Source organism: Heliangelus exortis, chromosome 6 (assembly GCF_036169615.1).
Source record: "Heliangelus exortis chromosome 6, bHelExo1.hap1, whole genome shotgun sequence".
Taxonomy (NCBI): domain Eukaryota; kingdom Metazoa; phylum Chordata; class Aves; order Apodiformes; family Trochilidae; genus Heliangelus; species Heliangelus exortis.
Genome location: NC_092427.1, coordinates 22498940 through 22525120, shown reverse-complemented (window position 1 = coordinate 22525120; position 26181 = coordinate 22498940). Strand labels below are relative to the sequence as shown.

Below are 26181 nucleotides of genomic sequence, written 5' to 3'. Positions count from 1 at the left end.
AGTGCAATATGCCTAAAGTTCTCTTCTTTTTTACAGAAAGATCCGGATTACCTGAAGCTCTGGTTGGATAGTTTTGTTTCTAGCTATGAACAGTTTCTGGATGTGGACTTTGAGAAGCTGCCAACTAGGTATGTAGAATTACAGAACTGTTCATCTTTGTTTGGTATCTGAAACAGACCTGGCTTCAAGCCCAGTCTTGTTCAACGGCAACACTGCCTTTAAACAAAAGAAAGTTTTTTAGTTGTTGAGTGGCACTCCCATTCTTCCAAAGATCAAATTGGGTTGGGAATGATTAATCTTGGCAAACAATGGTATTTGCATCATATCAGGAGATGTCGTGAGTATTCATTCACAGGTTCTTGCCTGTAGAAATATAGTCCTTATTCCTTGTTAATTTCTTGAGTATTCAGTAAAAGTTGCATATGAGATAGTATTAGTCAATACTTGTGCTTGGTACATGCATCAGCAGTGACTGAAGAGAAGTGAGTTGTAGGTGAAGACTTTTGTAACTAGATTTCAGAGATTGCTTTAAGATTTACAGATGAAATGAAATGCTTAATGTAAGATTTTTATACCATGGTAAAAATCTTTTAAAAATCAAAAAAGCACAAGTTACAGGCTTGGAAGTGCTTTCTTTATTTTCATCTCTGCAAACTTCAGTTCAGAGCAAGAGTATTGCTGACTTAACTCATGCTGCTAACCTCAGGTTCTCAGATGTAATCACGAGGTGGTATTGAATTCCATATTTTGTATTTTGAATCTCTCTGCTGTGTTCTAAGGATTGTGTTTTTAACACTAAGCTTGCAAATGAGGAGTAGAAACTTAGCCACTGGATGGATTTTTTTGCTTTTGAGATGCTTGCGTGAACCAAGGGTTTTCAGAAAAAAGCCAAATGTTGCAGCACTCAGAAATAATGAGAACTGGTATCAGTGTTGTACCTGATGTTGCTGCTGGTGTTTGGATGCAAAGAGTGGCTCTCCCTGTGTGATGGCTGCAGTCCAAACCTTGTTTAAATCAATGGAAATTCTTTAATGGGCTTTGGATCAGATCCTGTTTGAACTGTAAGCAATAGCCTCTACAGTTACAAGGAAATGAATGCTGCAACTGTATCTCACTGGTTAAAAAATGGCCTTCTTGCTTCTTGTATTAAAATTTTTCTCATTATGGCTCTGTGAATGCAAAATAGTGAATAACCAAGGCATTGAAATGTGCTATTTCAGAAGATCTGTTTTCTGTGCATTGTTAAAAATTCATCCTAATTTGCTTAGTTAAGGAAAAAAAAATATCCTTTGACACGAGTTATTGGAGAGGCTGAGGGAGCTGGGGCTGCTCAGCCTGGAGAAGAGGAGGCTCAGAGGAGACCTCATCACTCTCTACAACTCCCTGAAAGGAGGGTGTAGCCAGGGGGGTTGGTCTCTTTTCCCAGGCAGCTCTCATCAAGACAAGAGGGCACAGTCTTAAGCTGTGCCAGGGGAGGTTTAGGTTGGACATTAGAAAGAATTTCTTTACAGAGAGGGTGATCAGACATTGGAATGGGCTGCCCCGGGAAGTGGTGGATTCTCCATCCCTGGAGATATTTAAAAAGAGACTGGATGTGGCACTCAGTGCCATGGGCTGGGAACTGCAGGGGTAGTGGATCAAGGGTTGGACTTGATGATCTCTGAGGTCCCTTCCAACCCAGCCAATTCTATGATTCTATGATTTTCAATATACTATTGAATATTGAAACCTGAAGTGGGAAAGAAGAACGTCTTGGTACTTTGGGGGTTTTAAGTGTGTTCTGCTTTATGTGTGTTCATGGTTTTTTGGATCTGGGTTATTTTACTGCAACATAGCAAAAGATGAAAAATAAACATGAATCATAGAATTGTGAAGCTTAGTTGTGCAGACCAATAGCAGCATCTTCATTGTGCTAAACGATGGTTTTGTGAGCACAAACCCACTATTTTACTGAGATTAGTGACAGGATTAGCAATTTAGTCTGGAAGAAGAGGCATATGTGGATTTAGGCTCATCTGTGTGCAGATGTAGAGAAAACATACCAAAACAACATTGAGATGAAGACAGAGCATTCCTGTGCTTTGATGGCTGGATTAAAAATTACACTGTTTGAGAAAAGACATTAGAATTAGAAGACATTATTAACCAATTACAATTTCTGCCCTTATTTGCATTTGTGAAATAATCAGACATGTGCAAAGTGGCATATTTCTGACGTTTGTCAGTTTATATTTGTAGGCATTTGCTTTGTGGAACTGCTACTACTGAGCCTGCAAAAAAGAACAAGTAGGTCAGTGAGGAGCCACCAAATGCTGATTGCCAGTTATTCTTCTTTTGGGGCCATAGGACCTTGTGGACTCAACTTTTTTTTTACTGGAGTTACTTATTAATTAAATAGTTCTGGCATTTGGTCTTGAAAATAATATATGATATTAGCTAAAAAAAGAAACTGAGTGGATTTTTTTCCCCCCCCCCTTATATAAATCTTGGTATGCTTTACTGCTGTATGCCTGAAAGACCTTGTGTACAGAAAGGCAAATGCCAGGAAATAAAGAGAAACTGTTCGGGGAGAAGAAAATCTGTACAGATTGTTGGACTCAAATTACCTTCAGGAAGACATGCATGAAGTTTTGTATCAATGTAAAGCACCGGTTAAGAAATGTAATTATTAGTGTTTTATGTTTGGGTTTTTTTTCCTGGAAAGGACAGTTATTTGGCACTGTGACTTACTGGTGTAACTGGCAAGAGTATTTATTCTACAAATTGAAATATATAACTTCCTGAAATCTGCTTTGTACATCTGAAAGATGCTGTATAGTGCAGAATTAGGAAATCTCAAAATATGGAGAGTCAGTGTATCCAGTCATATGATGTCGCTACTGTGTAAGAAGAGTTTATACAGTTACAAAGCTTCTAGAGCTACAGTTCTACCTCCATCTTTGTGGATCTACCCTATATTTTTAAGTGAAATTGTTCAATAATGATGTTTTCAATTATTTTACTGGAATGGTGAAAACAGGAGTGCTGATGATGTTGAGCATTGAGTGCAAAGGATTAGTGCACCTGTCCTTTCTGTAAAACATCTGTTTCTCTCATATGTGATATGTGTTATTTAAGTTTATTGTGGAGAGGATAAAACCAGTTGGTAGGAGGTTTTTTTCTTTCCACCGAAAGAGAGGAATTGTAATTTTGTTTAACATTTCTAGAAACAACTCAGGCCTCTCCACAGTGTTGTCATATTCTTTTCCTGCTTCTGGTTTGATTGACCTCAAGCAAAGGAACTTAAAGGACACTCATGTAAAGTACCACAGAATGTGTATTTTCGTAACTTAGCGACTTCAAAGCCACATTAAAATGATGCAGGAATTGTGACAGAAATGCTGTCACATGGTTTCGTGGTTGTTGAAATGTAAAGCCTGTTCTTTTTATAGCACTTTCTTCCAAAGTGCGTAGCAGTAGCACAGGAGTTCTTGAAAGCCCCAGTGTGTGAGTGGAGCTGTAATAAGTGAATACAATTTGGAGACTACTTTTACTTCCTTTCAATCACCTGAGATGGCATTAACAATTATCATTACTAATTACAATGTTCCAATACCTCAAGGGGGGCTACAAAGAAGATGGAGACTCCCTAGGTCCAAAGGAATGCAACCAGGCTGGTGAAGGGACTCGAGCACAGACCCTATGGAGAGGCTGAGGGAGCTGGGGGTGTTCAGCCTGGAGAAGAGGAGGCTCAGGGGAGACCTCATCACTCTCTACAACTACCTGAAAGGAGGTTGGAGCCAAGTGGGGGTTGGTCTCTTTTCCTTTCAACAAGACAAGAGGGCATGGTCTTAAGTTGTGCCAGGGGAAGTTTAGGTTAGATATTAGAAAGAATTTCTTTACTGAGAGGGTGATCAGACATTGGAATGGGCTGCCCAGGGAAGTGGTGGATTCTCCATCCCTGGAGATATTTAAAAAGAGACTGGATGTGGCACTCAGTGCCATGGGCTGGTAACTGCAGTGGTAGTGGATCAAGGGTTGGGCTTGATGATCTCTGAGGTCCCTTCCAACCCAGACGATTCTATGATTCTATGATTTACAAGGAGTCACATGGACAAGACAAGGGGCAATGGGCACAAGCTGCTTCTGGGGACAGCACAAGAAGAAAATTTTTTACTATTGAGGACAGTCAGACATTGGAATGGTCTCCCAGGGGAAGTGGTGGATTCCCCCACTCTGGAAGGATTAGAGTCTCAGCTTGATGATGTGCTAGGACATATATTAACAATATTAGAAGGGATTGGACAGAATGATCCCTTCCAATCTCACATTCAATGATTTTATGATTCAGTTTTTATTGTGGCATGACCATGTTAACACAATGCAAGAAAACTGTAAATAAAGAGAGCCCAAATGTATCATCCCCTTCCTCATATTTTTGAGGAAGGGTACCAGCAGAAAAATAAGAATATCAGCTAGAATATGTGTTTTGAGATTTTTTTTTTTTTTTTTTTTTTTTTTTCTTCCTTTTGTAATGCTTACTTTATACGGCTAGTCTGGTTGTGAAAAATTTGCACTACATGTCCACAAATTTAACTTTTGATTTTTGAGGTGATATAGCAGTAATTTGCTCTGGACTGAAAGGAAGTTTGATTATTTATAAATGTTTATGTATCTTCATATGCTCTGTGGTATGCTCAATTTGAGAAATCCTGATCAGTATCCCATGTGCCAGTCTTCTATAAAGCAGTAAATTCTCATGGGTTGTGCAGTAGCACAGGCAGGCATCTGCTGCAGAGAAAACATTCTTTGGGTCGTGACACACAGAGAGTGTGCTGTTTGCTTTCTTGTAAAGCATTTTATGATCTTACTGAAAATGACTTGTTGGCTATTTTAGGGAATTTGCTTCTGGATATATGATTTCAGCTGCCAAAAATTATGGTCTTCCTAACACAGAGATGGTGAATTTTCAGATCATGAGGAGCCACACTTAAAAGTCCCAGAGGGTGTGGATCTGCTGTCATCTTGAGGGGTGAAGCTGCTATCTCAGCTTTCTTGGCAGCTGTCAGGGGAGAAAAGCGGTTGCTGTCACTTTTGTGGTTAGTGCCTTTATCAGTTTAGAGCAAAGTGCTATAAAATTTTTGTTAAAGATTTTTGAACCCCTAGAAATTCTGAATCCCAGGATCTAAAAAACAAATTGTACAATGCTGTGAAGAGCAATGGAATAAACAGTATTTGGTCCTCTGTATACATACAGGTAGCACCTGTTGTCTAGGACATAGGAGCTTGTCACTTTTATCTGTCTTGGTTTTTTACTAAATTGGGCCTCAGTTTTTCCCTTCTATAGAGGCTTACTTTTCAACTTCAGAAGGCAAAGAATGTGCTGTTCCTGCATTCCCTCCCTTAATCAGTATCATAGTTCTTAGTGTCAGTCCTTGCATTTCTCAACACTTTTTAATGCTTATTCTTACACAGATGTATGTAGCAAATTTTGTATTAGTGAGGTTTTGAGCTAACTGAATTTTCTGTTTGTTGTGATTTCCCTCTGGCTTTGGTCATGTTGGAGGCTTTTGTAAGCTATAAGGCTCTTGCTAGTGTCTTCCTGTGTAGAGTTCCTAGACAATGTGTCAGGGTAAACAGCTGAGACCAAAGGCAAACTGCTTTTAGCAACAGTGGATAAACAGCCTTTATCCCAGGCAATGTTCTAACATATTTATATATTCTACAGTGTTGCCAAAATGGATTTCTATATGGTATTCCTAGAACATTGGCTTAGCTGTTTATTTGTGATCTTGTTGTTGCTGCTGTTATTATTATTATTATTATTGTTGTTGTTGTTATTATTATTACTATTATTATTATTATTTATTTTCTTCTTTGGTTGTCACTGGTATGTTTCCAAGACTTTTGGTTTAGCAAAAGCAATAGGCAATAGTACCTAATGTTCTTCAGGGCCATGTCTGGTCTTGGTAGATCTGTTACATTTAATACCAACACAACAGTCTTTGTCTCCTAAAAATAACAGGGTAACAGAAAAGAACTATTTCATTGGGTTAATGATACCCAGAAAGTAATGAGGATGGGTCAGCTTATCATGCAAAATCAAAGTATTGCGTCAGGTGGATTTTTGAGAGCTCCCTTTCCTGTACATTCAGAGCCTGATCTTCAAGTTTTCCTTTGTTTAATCTTGCTGTGAACAACTTTCTTTATGTATTGAATCTTACTTTGCATGGCTTTTTTGTGATTCATGCAAGAAAGGTTTACTGTGGATGAATACCAAGTGGGCTTCAATAACTATTTAATACTGGCATCTTATTTGGGCACTTCTAACCTTCAACAGAAAGTCGAAAATGTTCCATTTGTGTTTATCATGTTTCTTTCCACTGTGGTTGTTCCTTTTCTTGTTCAGAGATTTCACATGCCAGCCATTTACCTACTAAAGATCATGTCATTTCTCTGTGGCAATTTGTCCTGAATGGGACAAGATGGCAGATGAGATGTATATGCACAATTTATTATAAATAACAAAGGATCTTAAAAGCCAGGCTTAAAAGTTATAAATTAGATAATGTGAGTGTGAGGATGTTAGGGGAGCAGAACAAGGAGTCCTGTGCAGGGTGTGAAAGTCATTAGTAAGATGTCACTTGCATCACTGGTTCGTGTGTGAATTTTCTCTTTAGGGTGGATGACGTTCCTCCAGGAATATCCCTGCTTCCTGATAACATTCTTCAGGTCCTCAGGCTCCAGCTGCTACAATGTGTCCAGAAAATGTCAGATGGCCTGGAAGAGCAGCAGCAGGCTCTGTCACTTTTACTTGTGAAATTTTTTATCATCCTTTGCAGGTATTTCTTCTGATTATTACCTCAGCAAGGCTATTGTTTGGTTTTTTTTAAGGAATCTTCATGCAGCCTATAAATATGGATTTAATGTCACAAATAATGTAATTTTACTCTTTCCAGCAAAAACAGAGAAGTGCCACTTATTACAATATTAAAAATAAAGGAAGAGGAAATAAGAGAGAGAAGGGAGCAATGCTGTCATCTTAGCAATAACATTTGCCATGAGAATTGGAATAGAAGGGGATTAGATACTAAACTTGTAATTATGTAAGAAATATCTATGGGAATTCAAGATACAGTGTCCCTGATATAAGAAATAAGTTTAAAGGAAAGGGCCCAATCTAACAAGTGTTGGATATGAAATAACTCAAGTCAGAGAAGTGTAAAGAAAGAACAGTTTCACATTGTTTACAGACATATAATTCCATGAACAGCTTAGGAAAATTACTTCATACACTATTAGTGTAACTGGCTTCCTTCTGAAACTTACCTGTATTTTGTAACTTTGTAAATTAAGCGGAAAAATATAGGGAATCTATTATAATCTAAAAACATAATAGGGGATCTAGCAGTGGTGGGGGGTTTTGGGATTTTTGGATTTTATTTTGTCATTTGGTGCTCCTTACCCTTCAAACAATACAAAGGTTTTCAGGGCAGTATTTCAGTGTCCTGAAATAGTGAATATAAGCTGAGTAGATGGTGGTAATGGCTTTGTGAATTAATAACTGTTGTCAATCTTATTTGATAGCTCAAAAGTTCTCCTTATGTCATCACTTCAGTATCTGTTCTTTGTTACTTGTCCTCAAGACTGAGAAATAATATGCATGCTATTTCCTTGTTTCTGATGATTTCTTTATGTTCTTTAGATATTCATTTTCTTTGTGAGAATTAAAAGTAGATAAATGATTTGAGGTAATATGTTTGTTAAAGTTTTAGAAAGTGTATGTGCTAGGAATGTGGGAGAAGTGGGGGTTATTATCTTTGTTATCAGATGCCATTTCTGAACTTTCTATTTAGACTGTCCTGGGAATCTTCTTAACCTTGAAACCCCAAATTCCAGATAAAATTTGCCTTACAGCAAAGTGACTTGGACTTTTCATTTACTTCCTGTGAAAAGAAAACATGTGAGCTTGTCACTGTGACAGAAATAAACTTTTGAGTACACGCAGTCTTTTGGAGAGTATTTTTGAAATGCTGATACACTTTTGTATGATTACAGACAGAATACTAAAATAGACATTGTTTGAACTATCCTCCAGTGGTGCACTGTGTACATTTCTGTGGTTTTTATGTTGTCTTCATAGAAATTTGGCTAATGTGGAGGAGATTGGGATGTGTTCATACATTAACCATGTTATCACCATGACTACGTTATACATTCAACAGGTATGTGGTTAACAATTCCCATCTGTTATTTTTGCCATTTGATACTTCCTGCTTATGTTACCTGCTTTGTCAATAATAGTGTTGTGCAGGGCAAAAATTGTGAGGTCAGACCTGTTCTGGAGCAGATAAAAATTAATTTTCAACTTCTAGAAATCTTCTGACCATGGCTTCCTATTTTTCCTCAGTTAAAAAGCAAAACAAAAGAAAAAGAAGTTGCAGATCAAACCCCCATAGAAGAGTTTGTGAGACATGCACTGGCTTTTTGTGAAAGTCTCTACGATCCATATCGAAACTGGAGGCAGAGAATTGCAGGGTATGTGTGAACTAGGACAGCATTATAAATAGTATGGTTTATAATAACTTCAGATAAACAATATTTAAGGTTTCTGTCAGAAATACTGCTGCCTGATGTCAATCAGAAATAAAAAGTAGCTATGTGTGTATCCTTCTCGTGTTGCATTTTACAACTGTTAGAATTTATAGCCTTTAGCATTTGATTTTATACTGTTTTAGCTTTTGTTCCCCCCCAAAGACAGACTTTTGAGAAATAATTGAGAATAATTTTGATGAAATAGCTGTTGTATCAAAAGAATTATCATGAAGCAGATGTGCTTAAAACTGAACTTCACTGCCACAGAAGTTGTAGGAATACTAATATATCCTGTTCCCTGTAGTAGAAACCTGAGTTGTGAGGCTTTTTGAAAGGCAGGGAGAGTGGAGAACCAGGAAATGGACTTCCCAAGAAGCTTAGTTTCTGTCATTCTAGGCACAGGCCTTGTTCTTTGAAGCAGCTTGTGATTCCACTTCTGCTGTAGCTGGCTTTTATGAGACCTCCTGTAGTTTTCTATGAGCTCTTTTCATGTATATTTTGCCCTTATTAGCTCCAAATTAATTACCATAATATTAAATGCACACATCTTCTACAATAACTGTGGTTCTCCCCTGTGTGTACAAGGACTGAAGTTGTTTGCTGCTGTAATTCTGAGCAGCTTTTCCTTGAGGTCCTCAATTTTATTTGCACCAGGACCATTTTGGCATGTATCAAATAATGACCCTAGGCATGCCAATAACTAAAAGCATAGAAAGATTGCATCTCGTGTTATGTAGTCTTGGGAAACCTCAGGTCCATTATCACAGAATGTTTTGAATTGGAAGGGTAGAATTCTCAGTAACAGCTTGAACCATTGTGCACAAAGTTTTAAGGAGCATATGGAGATCCCAACCTCTAGTAATTTTGTGCTAAAGTCCCCTTTTCTGCAGCAGAGCATGGTACCAGTTCTCCCATGTGACCTGCCAGTGTACTGCTAAGCTGCTTTCAGATTTACTGTAGGTAATGGCAGCATTTCTCATGGTATCTCAGGTGGAGTATAAGTACTCAAAGTCAGTGAATTTACAACCAGGGAAGGTGCAGAATTTGGCAATGAATATAATCACACCACAGAAAAGTGTTACACTTTCTGAAACTGGATATAATTTAAATACCTTTTTAAAGTTACGATATTTTTACTGGCAGTCTGGAAGTTAAAACAAATTTAACTTTAAGACTATATAAAGAGATGCTTGTTTGTAACTGTCTTTCTCCTTTCAAAAACTGGCTCATTTTTCTAAACTGGTTGAACAAGCCAAAATAGAATAGAATAGAATAGGCTGACCTGGTAGAATAGAGCAAAAGAGTATTTTGAAGGGCACAGTATAGATATGTTGCATCTTTGAAAAGAAGTTCATTGGTGTATCTGTAGAATTACATTAGTTTAATTTGATGGTTCTCCCCCCAGTAAACTCATGGTAATGTTTTGTGCCCGTTTCAAATTGCATAAAGAAATTTGCCAGTCTAGGTTGTGACTTAGTTACAGTAAACAAGAACTAAATGATTTGGTCTTTATTATAAAAAATTAAGGTATTTCTAGGAGCAGAACAGTAAGTACAAGATTAGCTGTGATTTCATTTCTTTGGGATGAAATACTACCTCTTTTTTTTTTCATCCTAGATGCAAATGTAACTTCTGATTTTATTTTTTTCTTTTCTGTTATGAAGCCACGTGTTAGTAAGTCGGTGATAAAGGTATATGTAATTTCTTTGGTGTGCCTTTTTTAATGTAATTGCAGACGTTTCCTTAGTGCAGTTGAAAAGAGCAGACAGAAGTACAAACCAGCTTCTCTCACTGTTGAGTTTGTCCCTTTCTTCTACCGTAAGTATTACCAACAATATGTTTAAAACAGTCATCTGGGGAGGACAAGTTCCTTTCCCCTAAGGATGTCTGATGAATGCAAAAGCCCCTTACTTGCTTTCTCAGGCTGAATGAAGTGGGTTGCTTTCTTTGCTTGCTTTTTGCTCTGAGCATCACCATCTTGCTATTCTTACTCATATTTGAAAGCCTGGATTTTTTCAAACTCTCAGTGCCAAGCATGGTTTAATATGGTTGGTTCTGTGAATTGCCAACTTTCCTATTAATTGGGGTACATTATAGTGATTGCACGTAAGTTCTCTGTAACAACTGTGGTGATAACTCAAAAGGCAAAAATAATATTTGGAATGTGTTAATGTATTTTTGTCTCTTAATATAAATCAACAGCTAGAAAGAAAGAAACTGGGCTGTCCATCTAGCAAGTGCTCCTTGGACTGCGTTTTGGGAAAGCACTGTTTTTCTCTGACTGAGTCATTAAATATCATGATGGCTACTTTGGAATTCCTGTGTTCTTACCATTACAGATTAGTTATGTGGGAAAAAAGGACTTATCTGGCCATGCTCTGTACTTAAGTCTTGGAAAGGTGGGATATGCAGCTAGTTTGCCAGTTTAGCACATCAAAGTGGTTCGCTCTGGTGTCAGCAAATACCAACAGAATGGGAGCAGCAGGAATATGCTGGAAGGGTGGGGGGTATAAGTGAAATCAGTTCTTTTTGCAAGTATTCATTAACACAGCTTTAATTGAAAATAAAAAAGGAAGGTTTTGTTCCTAGAGTGGTAGCATGTACCAATTTTATTTCTCTAGGTTTGAGTCACATAGCCCTCCTGTTCTTTGAGATTCCCTCTGTGTGTGTGTAAAATAGGTTATTTGCAAAAAAGACCAAAAAACTGATACCAGTAAGATGCCATTGTCATTGTGCCAGGGCACTGGAAACCCACTCTAGAGACCACCTCTGAGGAATGTCACCTGAAAGTTCTCTTGTCCCCTTGGTTACTCCTAAATCCCTTAAATATTATATATATATTGTGGCTGAGCTACAAGCCTGCTAGCTAGCTGGCAAATACTCATCTGCTGGTTGGCCAACTGGTAGGAAAGACAGAACAAGGAATTGCTGAGCACGTGCTTTAGATGTTCTGCTGTGGCAGCACTAATTTGAGGCTTTTTTTGGTCTATTCAGATTAATGATTTGTTCACAATTTTCCAGATATTGCTCTTTTAAATTTGTCTGAGGTTGCCCCAGAGGTTCAGAGGTTATAAATCAAGGGAGTCGTAGGACTAGCAAACTAACAGTGTGATCATCCTCTAAGCCTTGTTTTCTATGAAGACCAGATTTTAAAAATAGCTGTGCAATTTTATTTTGAAACAGCCTTATACCTTCAGTAAATAGTCAGAAAACTTACTGGCCAATAATTGTAATTTTCTTAAAGGCTTATTATTATTTTTGTCGAATTCTTGCATGCTCAATTTCTCTTTTTTTGTTTAAAATCTCAGTTTTTACAAACCCATGTCATTATGAATTCTATCTTATAAAGTTATTGGAAGTTTTATGATGGTTAATTTCTAATAACATAATCACTTATAGTTTGTTGCAGTGACTTTGAGTCTAGTGTTACTGCTATAGCAGCAGTAGCCAGGTTTTATCTATTGCTAAGAAAATTTCCTGAGGCTGTTCATAAGTAATTTATATCAGATACACTATTAAAAGGCATGCAGGATAATTGTCTTTAAGGAGACTGCTGCTAGAAAGGTTACAGACCCACACAGGCTTCCCTGGGCTTTAAAAGTTTGACTTTTAAAAGGAGCAAGCTCAGGAACTGTTTTTCTGAGCTACCTGCACTACATATGATATTGGACTTTCTGCATTAATACTGCTTTAACCTTTGTCATGCTTGCTTGTGTGTTGGCATGTCCTTCTGTTTCTCACTAGTATGGACAAATTTGGCTCATTTTATATTATGGATCAGATTGACAGTTGTTGTATGCCTGTAATTCTGTCGGCTTGCATGAAATGTTTTATGCAAGCCAAAGGTCTGGCCGTGTGAATTCCTGATGAATGTGGTCACGTTGTGTTACTTTGGTAATGCTAGAAGTGATGTCTTTTTTGTTTCATTTATGTAAAAGAAAACGGATATTATATAGTTGATTTTTTTCTTATTTAAATTTGCATGATCACAGGAGTACGGAAGGGTTTTTTATTTTGTTTGTTGGGGTCTTTATTTGAGAGGAATATTTACTCCAGTTTATTTACTCCAATCAGAATGCTTTCAAGAAAGTGAACATCTCAAGGAAAGCCTAAAATGTTGCCTCATACATCTCTTTGGAGCTATTGTGGCTGGTGGTCAGGTAAGAAAGGATCTTCTATACTCTTTCCAGCTGCTGAAGCCTCCCAACACCTGTGCATTATTTAAGGCTTATAAATATTCCATAATTCATTAATGAGAAGAATTTATTATTGACTGTGAATTGTTTGTCTTATGAAGTTTGGGGTCATTCTGTGCAATAGTATTGAAGTGCTGAAAGTTGGGTCTCGCTTTCAAGTAAAAATAGAAATTTGCTGTTTAAAGTAACTACACTTTGTATGAACTTAGAGTAATATTTTCATACCATAAAGAAAAAAAACGGGGTAACTAGATTAGGAGTTTCCACTTGCCAAAATGTAAGTTTTATACCAACACATGAAATTTTGGAAGAAAGTTGTTTCAGTAAGAGGCACAGTTATAGCTTGGAAGCTGTTTAAAAACTTTGAAACAAAGTGAAGAAAAAGAGGATCTTCATCATCAGCAAAGGCAACATCCAGTCTCTTGGCTGACTTCAGTAATATGCTACTTAGTCTTGTCACAAGCAAATAGATACTTCTGATAATCCAAAAGAGACAGCATTTTAAAATGTTGTCAGGGAGCAGCAAAGCCAAGCACTGTTCCACCAGGGAGACTGAGCATGATGAGCAGCATAATGATTTAAAATGAAAATTTAAGTGAAGGTTTATCTAGAATTAGTAGTTTATCAAGGGTTTTATCAAGGCAATTTTACAAGAATTTTATAACATGCATTTAAATAATATTTCCATCACCCTATAAGTGGGGGTTTTTTAGAAAAAGGAAGCTTAGTTAAGTGAATAAAAGGGGCCACATTTCATCTGTAGCCATCAATGGAATTCAACTAGACTGTTTCATATTTATTTAAAAATTATAGGGTATTAACAGAGATAATATCCTGTGTTGCCTGATTTAGATAATTTAGACTGCTGGTTTGGAGGTTGGATTTTATTTATTTATTTATTATTATGTCCTTAATCTCTTCCCTTTGCTTTCAGAGAAATGCTCTTCAAGCAGTATCTCCTGCCACCATGGAAGTCTTGATGCGTGTTTTAGCAGACTGTGACAACTGGGATGACAGGAATCCTGAGGAAGTGAGCAGGAAGGCAGAGTTGACTCTGAAGTGCTTGACAGAAGTTGTCCACATCCTTCTAACCAGCAGCTCTGACCAGCGGCAGGTGGAGACAAGTACAATATTGGAGAATTATTTCAAATTGCTTAATTCAGACTGCTCAGCTTTACCTAATCCAAGGCAATGCAGGCAGTGGGAGAGCAGGTTCATAGCTCTGCAGATCCAAATGCTGAGTGAGTACCCAATTGTGCAACACCTTTAAATATCTCTTGGTAATAAGAGCAAGTAATGATAACTCATGTAATGGAATGTTCTATCAAATAATACTCACTTGGTAAGCAATTTCAAACATTTCTTCATTGACATTACATGAATTCTTGTTTAATGATTCACTACAAAAAGAACCAGAAGAAACTATATTGGATGGCTACCAGTTAACCAGAATGTCAAGGCTCAGGGACTGCCAGTCTCCATTAAAAAAAAACAAACCCACAACTTTTGCTAGGTAACTTCTCATCATCACCTTAATATTTGCAGAATAGGATGGGTCTGTAATAAAATATCCATGTGGTAGCTTTTTTGTGATAGTTTGCTTTTCAAATGGCATTATTGTTAAACACTGGCCAAACATTGTTTGAAACAGTTGGGTTTAAGTTATAGAGTAAGAATTCAGGATTGGCATTTTTTCCACTTTGGTGTGCAGAATGGGAAATAGAAATAAAGGTATTTCTTTCCCCAAACTTCCAAGGAAACTTAAGAATAGTACTGAGACAATGAAGAATGCTCACAGGATGAGGCTACTATAGAATGCAGACTTGCTTGATGAGGAAGCAAATTTTTGTGTGCTTTAAATAAAAGCCTTACTGCTTAGGTACTCACAAACATCTGTGACTTTAAACAGCCCCAAAGCAATCAAAGATATGTAGTAGCTAAATTTTTCTCTAGGTACTGTAGGTTACATGATAATTTTTACAGCATCAACGTGTTCAGCTTTTGTCCTAGTGCTTTGTGCTTGAAATGTACATAATTCTTGATCAGAGGATTCACAGCATATACTTTGTTGTATAGTTAGTTCCTCATGCTTACTATGGAATATGCAGAAAAAATGCTGGATGGATTTGAGAAGTGTTTCATCTTTGATGCCAGTTCTGTTTTAATTTTACAGATACCATCACAGCCATGTTAGACTGCACAGATAGGCCTGTTCTGCAGGCAATTTTCCTTAACAGTAACTGCTTTGAGCATCTCATTCGACTGTTGCAGAACTGCAAGGTAAGCTTTCCCTTACTAGCATATTTTTAATAAAACCTCTCTTGTAATATTGCAGGTGTAATTTATATCTTCCTTCTGAATTAGATTTCATTTCATAGTGGCTACAGACTGGAAGGAAAAAGTTGGAGGGGTTATGGCCGATAAAGGTCTGAAAGATCTAAGTTGTTCTAAATTCTTTTTTTTTTTCCAAATGAAATAGAGGTATTTCTTGTCTGCCTTGCTGTTAGAGAAGTGAATGCATATTTTGAGTTCTAAGTAAGTACCTTTAGAGATCCTGCTCAGTCTCTAAAATCTGTTATGGTTGCTACTGAAATAAATCTTCCCCCCTTCCTTTTTACTTTTGTTTGTTTGTTTGTTTGTTGCTTTATTTTGGGGGTTTTTTCATTCTCATTGGTTTGCTAGGAAGTCATTTGCAACTGCTGCCAGGTGGAGGTCTGAATTCTAATTTCAGAGGCATATTTTTCCATTTTAAGAAACCTTGCTGGTGTGCCCTTATAAGTGTTTCAAAATACTTGAGTTTTGTATAGTTGACACAAAAACTTCAGCTCCAGGTTGTTACAAATGTTCTTTGTTCTTCTCCCTCTACATAGGATTTAGTGTTAACATAGTAGCTGTTGTGTTTTCACCTCAATCTCAGGTGATTATTATTTGCCAGCTCCTGTCTTACACTGGTTGTAGATATTTTTCCCTGGGCAAAGAACTGATAGATACGATGTAACTGTATGGAATATTTTGTTTCTGATTTTGTGAGATGGTGGTGGTGTAGCTCTTCTAATGCATGATAATTTAATGCTGGCTGCAATATGCAATTTAATTAAAATCCATTCAGGATTTTGATTAGGATGTTTTTTCAGTACATTGATGTATTAAAAACAAATGTATGTGGATTGTATCTTAACTGTAGTTGTAATCAGTGCCAAAATGCCAACTGACTTGAAGTGTTTTGAATACTATTTGCATTTTTTTAATCTCCTCCTGAAAACACATTGTTTGACCTTTTCATTCTCCTTTCTTTGGGAATTATTTTTATCCTGACCTTGTATTCTGAGAAATTTCTTTTTTAGTTCCATCTTAAATCATCAAGCAGGCTGCTGTTTACCTGTTTATGGAGACTCTGGCTGTGTTCCTGCTTTCATATAAACAAGTGGTGAAGTTTAGAAAAGCAGGAACAGCTACTCTTTTTTAACAGCTTGCTCCTTTTATTTTTATTCTGCCTAGATATGTCATAAAATACATTCTCTTGTGATGGTCTCACATATTACTGTGACCAATTTGATATCAGTGTTGCCAGTTTGCTGCCTAGTGAGTTTTTTAAACTTTCACAGTCAAAATACAAGGATGGAAAATGATGAGAGGGTGGGGGCTGGGAAGGTGTTGTATACTTATATTTTCCAATATACATATCTCAGTTGTTTTTCAAAGCCAAATAGCAAAGATTAATTTAGCTGTGGAATTAGGCTTTCTCCTTATTAGCTGGGAGTGGAAACCCTAGTTCTAGATCTTTTTATTTATGAAAATCATGCTACTGGATTCACCAGCATGTTGTGTAAAGCACAGTTCTGCAGCCCTGCAGATATCAGGAGAGTCCAGACATGTGTCTGATACTCAGGAAACTATCTGCAGCAGATTTGACCTTCAAGAAGTAGTGATGCATACTGTAAATCAAATCAGTTACTAAGCCAGTGACAAGTATAAATTCCACCTAGATCTGTTTCCTTGTCTCAGCAATTACATATTTTAATATAATTCTGGGGCTGGAAAAAATGCAATTACTATTTAGTAAAAATACAATGTAATCTTCAGTATTGTAGTAATTAACAGAACACTAACATTGATGGAGGATTGTGTCTCACCAGTGTGAGAACTTTCTTCTTTTTCATGGTGTGTGAAATACAAGTCCAAGGCAGCCTCCACGGGATTGGCTGCAGGTAACTGTTTAATGCAATTATTTCCATTATTCTTGTCTCTGTTTCTAACAGCTGTTTTTAAATGCTAACAATAAAGTGGCAGACAAGAGTGAGAAAGACCTTGCCAACAAGTTACTGACAGAAATTAATGAGGACCAGGTACCTACCTAACCTGTATTTTGCTTCAGTTGAAGTCAAGACACAATCACAGAAAAATTGGTTCCTGTGCTTCACCTTAACCATCCTCTTTAAACCTTCTGCAGCAATGTGAATTTGTGTTGCTGCACACATCAGTATTTCCTGTCTCTGGAAAACAATTTTTCTGAATAACAGGTTGAATTAAACTGCATTTTTGTTCATCTGCTTTGAAACAGATATTTGCAATAAATTGAGCCTCAAATATACTTCTTTTAAGGAAAAGGTGAAGTACACGAATGGAATCCCAATTAATTCTATCATCCTGGTAGTGATTTTTTTTTTCCCCTTCCTTTCCTGTTTTCTGCTTTTCTATCTCAGCACTATGGTATTTTGGATTCTGGGGCCTTGTTTGTGAATCTCAATGGTTGTATATGATGTCCTGATTCTTTGCTTGTCATCAAGAGCAGATATTCACAAAACAATGGACAGGCTGAATCAGGGAGGTAGGAATAGCCTGTTGCTTTTTTTCTGAAATATGTTAGAAAGTATCAATTGACAAATGTATTTTATAGTAGAATCATTAGTTTTAATTTTTTTAAAAGCTAAATACATTGTTATGGTAATATACAAATTGTTAATCTAATTGCTTTGGCTTTTTTAGAAACTCAGTATGACAGTCTAAATGCTTGTAAATGTTTCTTCACATCTAATATTGTCTTCTGATTCTTGACATTTCCTTTTCAAATTGTCTGATATGCATAGAATATTTCAGAGAAGATGGAACAGAATGTTTGTCTGCATAGTTTTGCTGATTAAGGTTACAGATGGATGCTAAATAGTGCTCCAACATTTTTGTTCTTAAAACCAACATGGAAATAGCAGTATAAATAAGAATTACATAAAAAAAAACCCAGTAAACCCTTGAAAGATAACTTAAACTGGAAAAAGACATGCTGATCAATGTGATGAGTCTATGGGTTGAGGCAGCCACCTTACTCTGCTGATGTGACTTGCCTTACAATTTGTGTGTGTGTTCCATTGGTACGTAGGGATTTGGATGGAAAAAAAACCTGCAAATTCCTGATTGCTCATTAGTACACACACACATACTGCAAGAGATTTCCTGATTTGTTTTCCTCCCTCCCTCTTGAGGTTATCCACTAGCTGCATGAGAGAAACCTGCTTGTTTATCAGAATATCTGAACTGCAAAGTGTGTTGTGAAAGCTTCTCTCCTCTTGAAGTATGTGGCTAATTGTCTGGTACATTATTCTGTGTAGGCTGTGGGGTGATGAAAACTTGACTGATGGAGAATTTGGAAGCATGTTAACAAACTCTTGGTGTCTCTTCAGCCAGGAGGGCAAAGTATAGATGTTGGAGCTGAACTGTCTTTGTGCATTTGTATGTAACTTCTTCACCTACTACTTTCAGGTGTTTCAGGGACACCTGGACTGCCTGGCAGTGTCAACCATTCAAGCTCTCACAGCAGTAATGCATAGGTCTCCAGCTGCTAAGGTAACAGTATATATGAAAAGGACTGTTTGCAATAGGCTTCTTGAACTTGTTTTCAGTTAGTGCTTTTATCACAATATCTTGATAAACCTTGCTAAAGAAGATGACCATATTGTGGCCACCCATTCCTGCCAGATAGGAACAGCTGATTAGCATCCCTTGTCCCTCTATATTATGTCTAATGGCTTGACACTGAGCTATCTTTCTATCAGAACTGGCAGATAAGAGTGTTAATGGCAGTTATGTCCTTTGTAAAGGATGTTACTTGTCCTATGAACACATGGGGTAAATCTAATGGGTATTTGCAGGAGTTTTCAGACAGGAGTTTGTGTTGTACTTTTATCATTACTTTAAATTAATCAAGGACTAGGTTGGTGTCTAAATGGTGATCTTGCTGTTTCCCTGCCCTTCCTTTTTAGTTATTCTTGTAGTTTGATAGACTGATAGATTGTGGTTAGTTTGTGAATCTGCCTGAAAGCTAAGCCCACAGAAAAATAGTGTAATATTCTCAGATAACAGAGTTCATTAGATTCACACTGTGGCTGACTGGTTCCCTAGTCTTGGCACAGGGAAAGGGATGTGGCTCAAGTGGAGGCTAAAGAAAGAGCCAGAGCCATCTGATTTGGTTGCTATTTGCAGTACAGTCTGAGTGTGGATCTACAGGGTCAGTTATGCTCTTCCAGAGCATTACTCAGAGTGCTTATTTCTGTACTGACTCTGTGTATTGTTGTATGTTGGGGGTTGAGATTGGCTGTAATTTACAAAGGCTCAGTTAAGTTTTCAGTTGTACTTCCACTGCAGTGTGTATTTTTTTCTTTGCATATTTACTTAAGCAATCATCTCTCTTCTGCTGACAGACTTGTCCTAAAAAAAAAAAAAAAAAAAAAAAAAAGCCTTTATTTCAATGCAGACTACAGCAGTAACAAGAGTGTCCATTCCAAATTATACTAATTAAGCCATAAATCGATGCTACAGTTTGCATTTTTTTGCTTGCTTAGGGTTTTTTTTTCTTTACGTAAAACCAATTAGTTTTCAGAAAAATTTCCTTGGAACACTTTTGTAATCTTTGAAGTATTTAAGATGGATGTTTTTTAATCAAGCTAGTTTAAGAAAATATTTCTCTCAAAAATTAATTAAAATATCTGAGTAATCGAATATCTATGTGTAAGCATTTTATGCTGTAGTTTGTATTGAAAAATAAAGCTATTAGTGTTTTGTGATAGAATTAACATTGTGATTATACCAAAATGGTAATGTTCTTATAGAGGTATATAACTTTGTTCTATTGTTTATCTGCAAGCTGTAGTGTTTTCCTTCTCACGTGCAGTGTGCTAGAGATAGCACAATGGACACATTGGAGATTTCTAGCCTGTAAAGTGTTATTCTTGCATTCTAATTATTTTCTATCTTTTATTGTGTTAAATTCCATCCTGTTGCAGTAGGTGAGCAATTGGCATTTATTTCATTTGTTAGTGAGACTGGTATTTTTATCCTCAGGAGGTCTTCAAGGAGAGGATTGGTTATACTCACATATTTGAGGTACTGAAATCACTGGGTCAACCTTCACGGGCACTGCTGGAAGAGCTGATGAACATGGTGAGCTGTACCTGCTTTGAATGCTTAAATCTTTTCGACAGTACTTCTAGCCCTGTTTGATTGTATTCACATTAGAGTTCCCTGCTGTTTTTCAGGCTGTTGAAGGTGACCACATGGCTGTTGGGATACTAGGCATCAGCAATGTCCATCCCTTATTGCTGCTTATCCAGTGGCTTCCAGAGCTGGACTCCCACGACCTCCAGATTTTCGTCTCGGATTGGTTGAGGCGAATCTGCTGCATTAACAGGCAGAGTCGTGCTACGTGTGTCAATGCAAACATGGTCATCCTTATCATTGAGACACTCAGCTCCCACTCCGTGCTCCATTCTACTTGTGCAGAGAACCTGATCGCCCTTCTGGGCTCTTTGGGGAGCCAGTCAATGGGCTCAGAAGAACTGCTTCAACTAATAAGGCTTCTGAGGACTGAGGAACCCAAACAAGCCCACCCTTATGTTGTTCCAGTGATGAGAGCCATCCTAGCAATGGCTCGGAAACAGGGCATGGCTAGTGCCTTGCAGTATTTCAACTTGTACCACAGCATGGCTGGAATTACTGTTCCATCAATTCATAAGTGGCCAGGCTCTGCATTTTCTTTCAATGCTTGGCTCTGCCTTGACCAGGACCAGGTGGACCCTAGCACAACCAGCAAAACTGGCAAGAGGAAGCAACTCTATAGGTATAGTTACTATAACTACTTCCAACAACACAAATCTCTATCTAGATCATCTGTTCCTTGTGGCATATGGTACTGTCTTATATATGGTAATTTGCTTATGTTCATAGAATGCAATATATAGTGCTTAGTTTGTGAAAGGGAGCAGTTTCATCTGTCACCAGAGCCAAGCTGTGTTACAGAAATGTAGCTTATGAGTTAATTCTTTCTTGTCTACAGTTTTAGTATCTGTAACTCAAAGTTCTGTTAAGGTTTATAGCTTAAAGAAACAAAAAAAACCAAAGCAAAAGAAATCCCAAACCAACAAAAAAACTCTGCATCAAAACAGGACAGACTTGTCACTGCTTTTTCCTGCAATTAAATGTTTTCTATGTGAGAGTGCAATGAAAAGAACATCTTCATTTGCTTAAATAGTAGACATTGAAATGGATGGTTCTTGGTGCAGTTTAACTTTCTGTCCACCAACAGCAGCAAACAAAATGCAGAATTGGGGCAGAGTAGCTGAAGGATCTCTCACTCACTTCAGTCCATTTTACTGCACTGCAGTTTCAGAGGAAATGGTGGTGAATACAATTCAAGTTTTAACAGAATTAGTATTTTCCAAACCCTGGGGTCTGAGTGTTACATCCATTTAGTAATAACCCTGGAGGCAGGTGGAAAAGCCCTTTCTTGAATAGCACACCCCAATGAAGGGTGCCATGTGATGAAGTGCCACAACACTGCTTCCAGGGTTTGTCTGTGTGTCCAACTGAAGATATTAAGTAGATTGTAGTTCTAGAAAATGTGTGCAATTGCAATACAAAGTCAAAACCTGTGAGTGAATTTCAATATCGTGATATAAGACCAATACCTCTGTGACTTTCTATGATTTTATGTACAATTTTGAAGACATTTAGTTTTGGGAAGCTAAAACAATAGAGCCTTGAAATTAATGCAAAAAAAACTGTTTGATATTCCAGTGTCAGTTTGAAATGTTAAGCACACAACTGGATTAAAATAATTAAAAATTGATTTACCTGCTATATTTTAGTGTTTAATTGTTAGGTAGGTTATGTCTATTGAGGCTGTCTATGGTATTCATAGTATATTTGTATATTTGTTTTATATTGTTAGATGCAGATATTTGATAGTACAGTAGCTAATGCATCCACTTGCAATAATGGTGCCTAAAGGTATAGCAGCTTTTGACAGAAGTTCACAATTTATATATAATTTTTTATTCAAATGCTTAAAAAATGAAAGGTTTCTCAAGTCAAACCTGTGCTTGCAGGACTTATATATGGTAGCTGCTTACAGATGATTTTCTTCAGTATGTGAGTGAAATAAGATATTTAAGAATTATTATGTTTACATTTTGCACAAAGGTAAGGTTCTTAATGGTAGATAATAATGGATAAAAAATAATATCTTGTTGAATGGTTTTAATGTAGATTTGTCTATAAAACCGAAGATCGAGCTTTCTGCATTTTCTGGAGGATTTATTCCTTGTGCTGATTTGACTTTTAAAATAAATAAAATCTTTGTATACAGTTCTATGATGTGAAGCAGGTGAAGTGGAGAGCTGTAACAGTAATGCCACAAACCTTCAGGCAATTTTGGCAGCTTTAGCAAGGGCTGATGGACACAATTTAAAAGATTCAATTAAAATGAATCAATTAAAGTGAATTAACAGCACTGATTGCAGGCCAGTCTCTTCTTTATTACAATATGTAGCTTCCAGAGACTGCTTTGAGCAGGACTTTTTAACAGAACCAGCCCAAGCTGTATGGGTCAAACTGAAGCTTTACTTGTTGGGACTGAGTTTGTTTTCATGTAAAAGATGGATGGCTCCAAGCTGCTTTGTGGGTCACCTTTGGCCTGCATGCCCTGTGCTTTGGGATCCCTCACTTTAGGCAGTTCTTCTCTTGGTTCTTTTTGAATGAGAGTAACAGCCTATAAAATAGTAACTATTAAACCAGAGAGAAATGGCTTCAGTTGGTTCTCTCCTTAATGAATGTGCTGTTGGGTGATTTCCAATATTTTTGATGAAATAAGCCCTTGATTGTGTTTTTTCTGTAGCTTTTTTACAGGAAGTGGTGTGGGTTTTGAAGCATTTATTACATACTCTGGGGTATTGGTGGTTGCAGTTTGCACGAAGAGGGAGTATGCAACAGTGATGCTGCCAGACCATTGTTTTTTTGACTCTCTCTGGGTAAGATTTGGTACTGAAAACCACTTTGCTTGGGATAGTTCCATTAACTCAGAAGTCTAAGAAGTTCTAAATAATTCATTACATAAGAACAAATCTAATTTAAATTCAAGCAATTTCCATGTAGATTAGAGGTTGATTGAGCTAAATTCCTATATTATCAGGCATTTGTTATCGATAAGATGGTTACAGCATTGTGCTTAGAGATTTCTTTAACACACAGATTTTTTATTTTTTAAGATGAAATTACACCGAGCATAGGTTGCTGTGGTGGCATGTGAATCCATAAAATGTGCTACTGTGTTTCTGCCTTGTCCTTTCCTATTCCTATACTTAAGGAGTGATGTACATTATCAGGAAAGAACTCTATCTCTTCCCCTTTAAAAATCTGTCTTAAATGATTACTTTAAAATGGAAGCTGATAGGCACTTCTTGTGATCTTGTTGGTGATTTGGATTTATTAAGTGATTTCCTCAGCAAATTAGTAGAGATGAAAGTTAAGTATCTCCATACAGTCATTTCACTCTTTTGAAATAATGAATTAATTATTTTGTATTGCTTAACTAGCACAACATAACTGTTGTTCACATGCCTGGGAAGAGGCCATTTGGTCAAAGCCTGGTGTACATCTATGTCAATGGACAACAGAAGGTCTCTGCCCCACTTCGATTCCCTGCCATGAATGAAGTAAGTTCAACTTCTGAGTCATACCCTGTTCTGATGAGCTCTTGTAGAACAATAACATAGTTGGCTTATTTTTTTTTTAATTTGGAAATTGCATAAGAGTTAAAATAGTTTAGCCTATTGCTGATAAGCATTTGTTCAACTTTAGACAATGTCCAGAGAATCAATTTGAAGTATAGCTAACAATTAATGCTTGCTCAGTAATTTCAATTTAGAACAACAACAATAACAAAATATTACCTTGATTAGATTATGGGTTCTCTCTCACAACAGTTACCCAAACATACTGATAAAATTTATGGGTACACTGTAATACATCACAGCTCTGCCAGGAAGACTGGTACGACAGTACTCAATGAGAAATATTAGCTGTTGGTTTTAGCAGTAACTTTTTTACTTGTATTTTCTGTATGTTCCCTTAATATGCTAATCTTAAACCTCCTTTGCTGGATAAGCAGTTTACAGGCAGTTAATTTAGCCATTTGAAATGTGTACACATTCAGCAAAAAAACCCCACACTACCCATCAAAATGGGTATGTGCCATGTTTAGTTGTCTTTATAAGCATTGTCCATTATTTTTGTGGAACAAATCCATTTTAAACTGGGCTACAGCACTGAACATTCTTCCCTCTTTTGTCTTTTTGCTATTTGTTAAATATGTTGAGCAAACACTTAGATTGGACAAAGTCATAGAAAAATCAGTATAACAATTCAAAAAAGAGAGTAAATGTAGTTCCCATTGCTAGATAAAACTCTGGATTTTGGCCCATCTGTAGAATAAGCACTTTAAACATGTAGGTAGCTACAAGCAGGGCAGATAAGCTTCCCATGACAGCATCTATTTGAATGGAGCAACTGATATGAGAAATGTACAATAGCAGATATGCTGAGCCAGTGTTTTGGAATTTAATCCAGAAGAGCAGTGTTTGCCATGGTATCTGGAGCCTCTGCCTCTGTCAGAGGTCACACAACAGTCGAGGTGACTGAATTGCTCTTAAAAAGAGAAGGGGCACTCTCTGCTTTTGGGGAAAGTATGTGCTCTTTTTTTTTTGGCCTGCTGTCCTGGACTGCTTCTTTTCCAGGGCACATGAGAACTTGTTGCTCTTGGTTTAATTTATTTAATTAAACTCTGCCAGAGACAGTCTTCAAATTTACTTGGTAAACTGTAAAAATAGTTGATATTTACTGTGTTTTGTTTTCTTTCTTCCATGTGTGACTTCCCAGTCTTTTACTTCTTGCTGCATTGGCTCAGCTGGTCAAAGAACAACTCCTCCTCCTCCATCTCAGATACCAGATCCACCTTTTTCCTCCCCTGTTATGCCCCATCGGACGTCACTTGGGGGCATTCTCTCCACGGGAAGTTGGGGTGGGATGCTTGGAAAACCAGAGCTCATCACCAAAATGATCTCAGCAGGAACTCAGGACAGTGAATGGGGGTGTCCAACATCTTTGGAGGGTCAGCTTGGATCAGTCATCATCTTTCATGAAGCACTGCAACCATCTCAGGTGAAAGCATTATATTTAGCAGGTAAGTGGTGACTGTAGTGGTTTGAGTGGAATAAAAGTTGTGATTTACAGACAAGACCACACTGACCTTTGCTACACAGACACATAAAGAAGTTATAATCCAGAAGCACTGCAGAGCTAACCTAAGTGCCTTATTAAAAATTAGTCTTAAAATAGAATGCAAATTATTTATTTTTATTTGAAATATTATTTTTGCATGGGCTTATATATTTATTCTATGTACAAAGCAGCTAAAATCAAAATGCTAGGTAGTAATTTCAGTTGGAAGTTTTTAATTTTTGCTACTGTGTATCTACATCTGAGTTTGCAGTTGTGACTTTGAAGTTGCCATTGTTTTGACAAGCTGCTTGAAGGCTGTCACAACTTAGCAGTTTGTGTGGACCAAAAACCAAAGGACAGAATTAGTCTCTGTTTCCCTCAGTCCCCCAAGAGAAGATTAAAGGGGAATAAGGACTGGAGACTTGAAGTTGGAAATTGAAAACAGTTGGAGAGATATTTATTAGTACAGGAGAAAGGCAATAACAGGAGGGATAAGGTAACAAAAATGCAAATATATATAAATAAAACAGTCTCAGTGCCGGCAGGGATCGGTGCCTGAGGGTCCCTTGGGGCAGGGCCGACTCAGGAGGGGGCTCCAGGGCTCTTCCCAGCACCCGATGGATGTGGATTCTGCAGAGCAGGGGGGGAGCTGGGGGTAAAGGAGCGCAGGGGAGCTTTATAGAGTATGGTCAGGGAGGGGGAGGGAACAGACCCCTCTCAGAGTCTGAAAACCCTCCTGCTTTAGCTCCTCAAATTCAAACGATGATAAAGGTGTTGGGTGCTAGGGATTTTTGCACAAGAATCAATTCATTAAGGGATCATTAAAAAAAAAAGCAAACCAACAACTCCTATAAGCTGTCTTACAATT

The 26181-nt window shown here is 37.3% G+C and overlaps 1 protein-coding gene across 4 annotated transcripts in view; it reads left to right on the top strand.

Moving 5' to 3' along the window:
* NBEAL1 (neurobeachin like 1) overlaps window positions 1–26181 on the top strand; it is a 76042-nt gene that overhangs the window by 10721 nt on the left and 39140 nt on the right. For 3 of the 4 annotated variants that reach the window (XR_011726528.1, XM_071747164.1, XM_071747163.1), the window contains exons 2-16: window positions 37–128; window positions 6660–6821; window positions 8123–8204; window positions 8390–8517; window positions 10310–10392; window positions 12649–12734; window positions 13705–14011; window positions 14944–15050; window positions 17030–17116; window positions 18525–18608; window positions 20103–20201; window positions 20297–20877; window positions 22933–23065; window positions 23630–23749; window positions 24972–25275. Coding sequence is in view for 3 of the 4 variants with exons in the window: in XM_071747164.1 (XP_071603265.1) it covers window positions 37–128; window positions 6660–6821; window positions 8123–8204; window positions 8390–8517; window positions 10310–10392; window positions 12649–12734; window positions 13705–14011; window positions 14944–15050; window positions 17030–17116; window positions 18525–18608; window positions 20103–20201; window positions 20297–20877; window positions 22933–23065; window positions 23630–23749; window positions 24972–25275 (2455 nt within the window). In the remaining variant the exon portion in view is untranslated. The remainder of the gene's footprint in view (window positions 1–36; window positions 129–6659; window positions 6822–8122; window positions 8205–8389; window positions 8518–10309; window positions 10393–12648; window positions 12735–13704; window positions 14012–14943; window positions 15051–17029; window positions 17117–18524; window positions 18609–20102; window positions 20202–20296; window positions 20878–22932; window positions 23066–23629; window positions 23750–24971; window positions 25276–26181) is intronic. The other variant, XM_071747165.1, reaches the window with a different exon arrangement.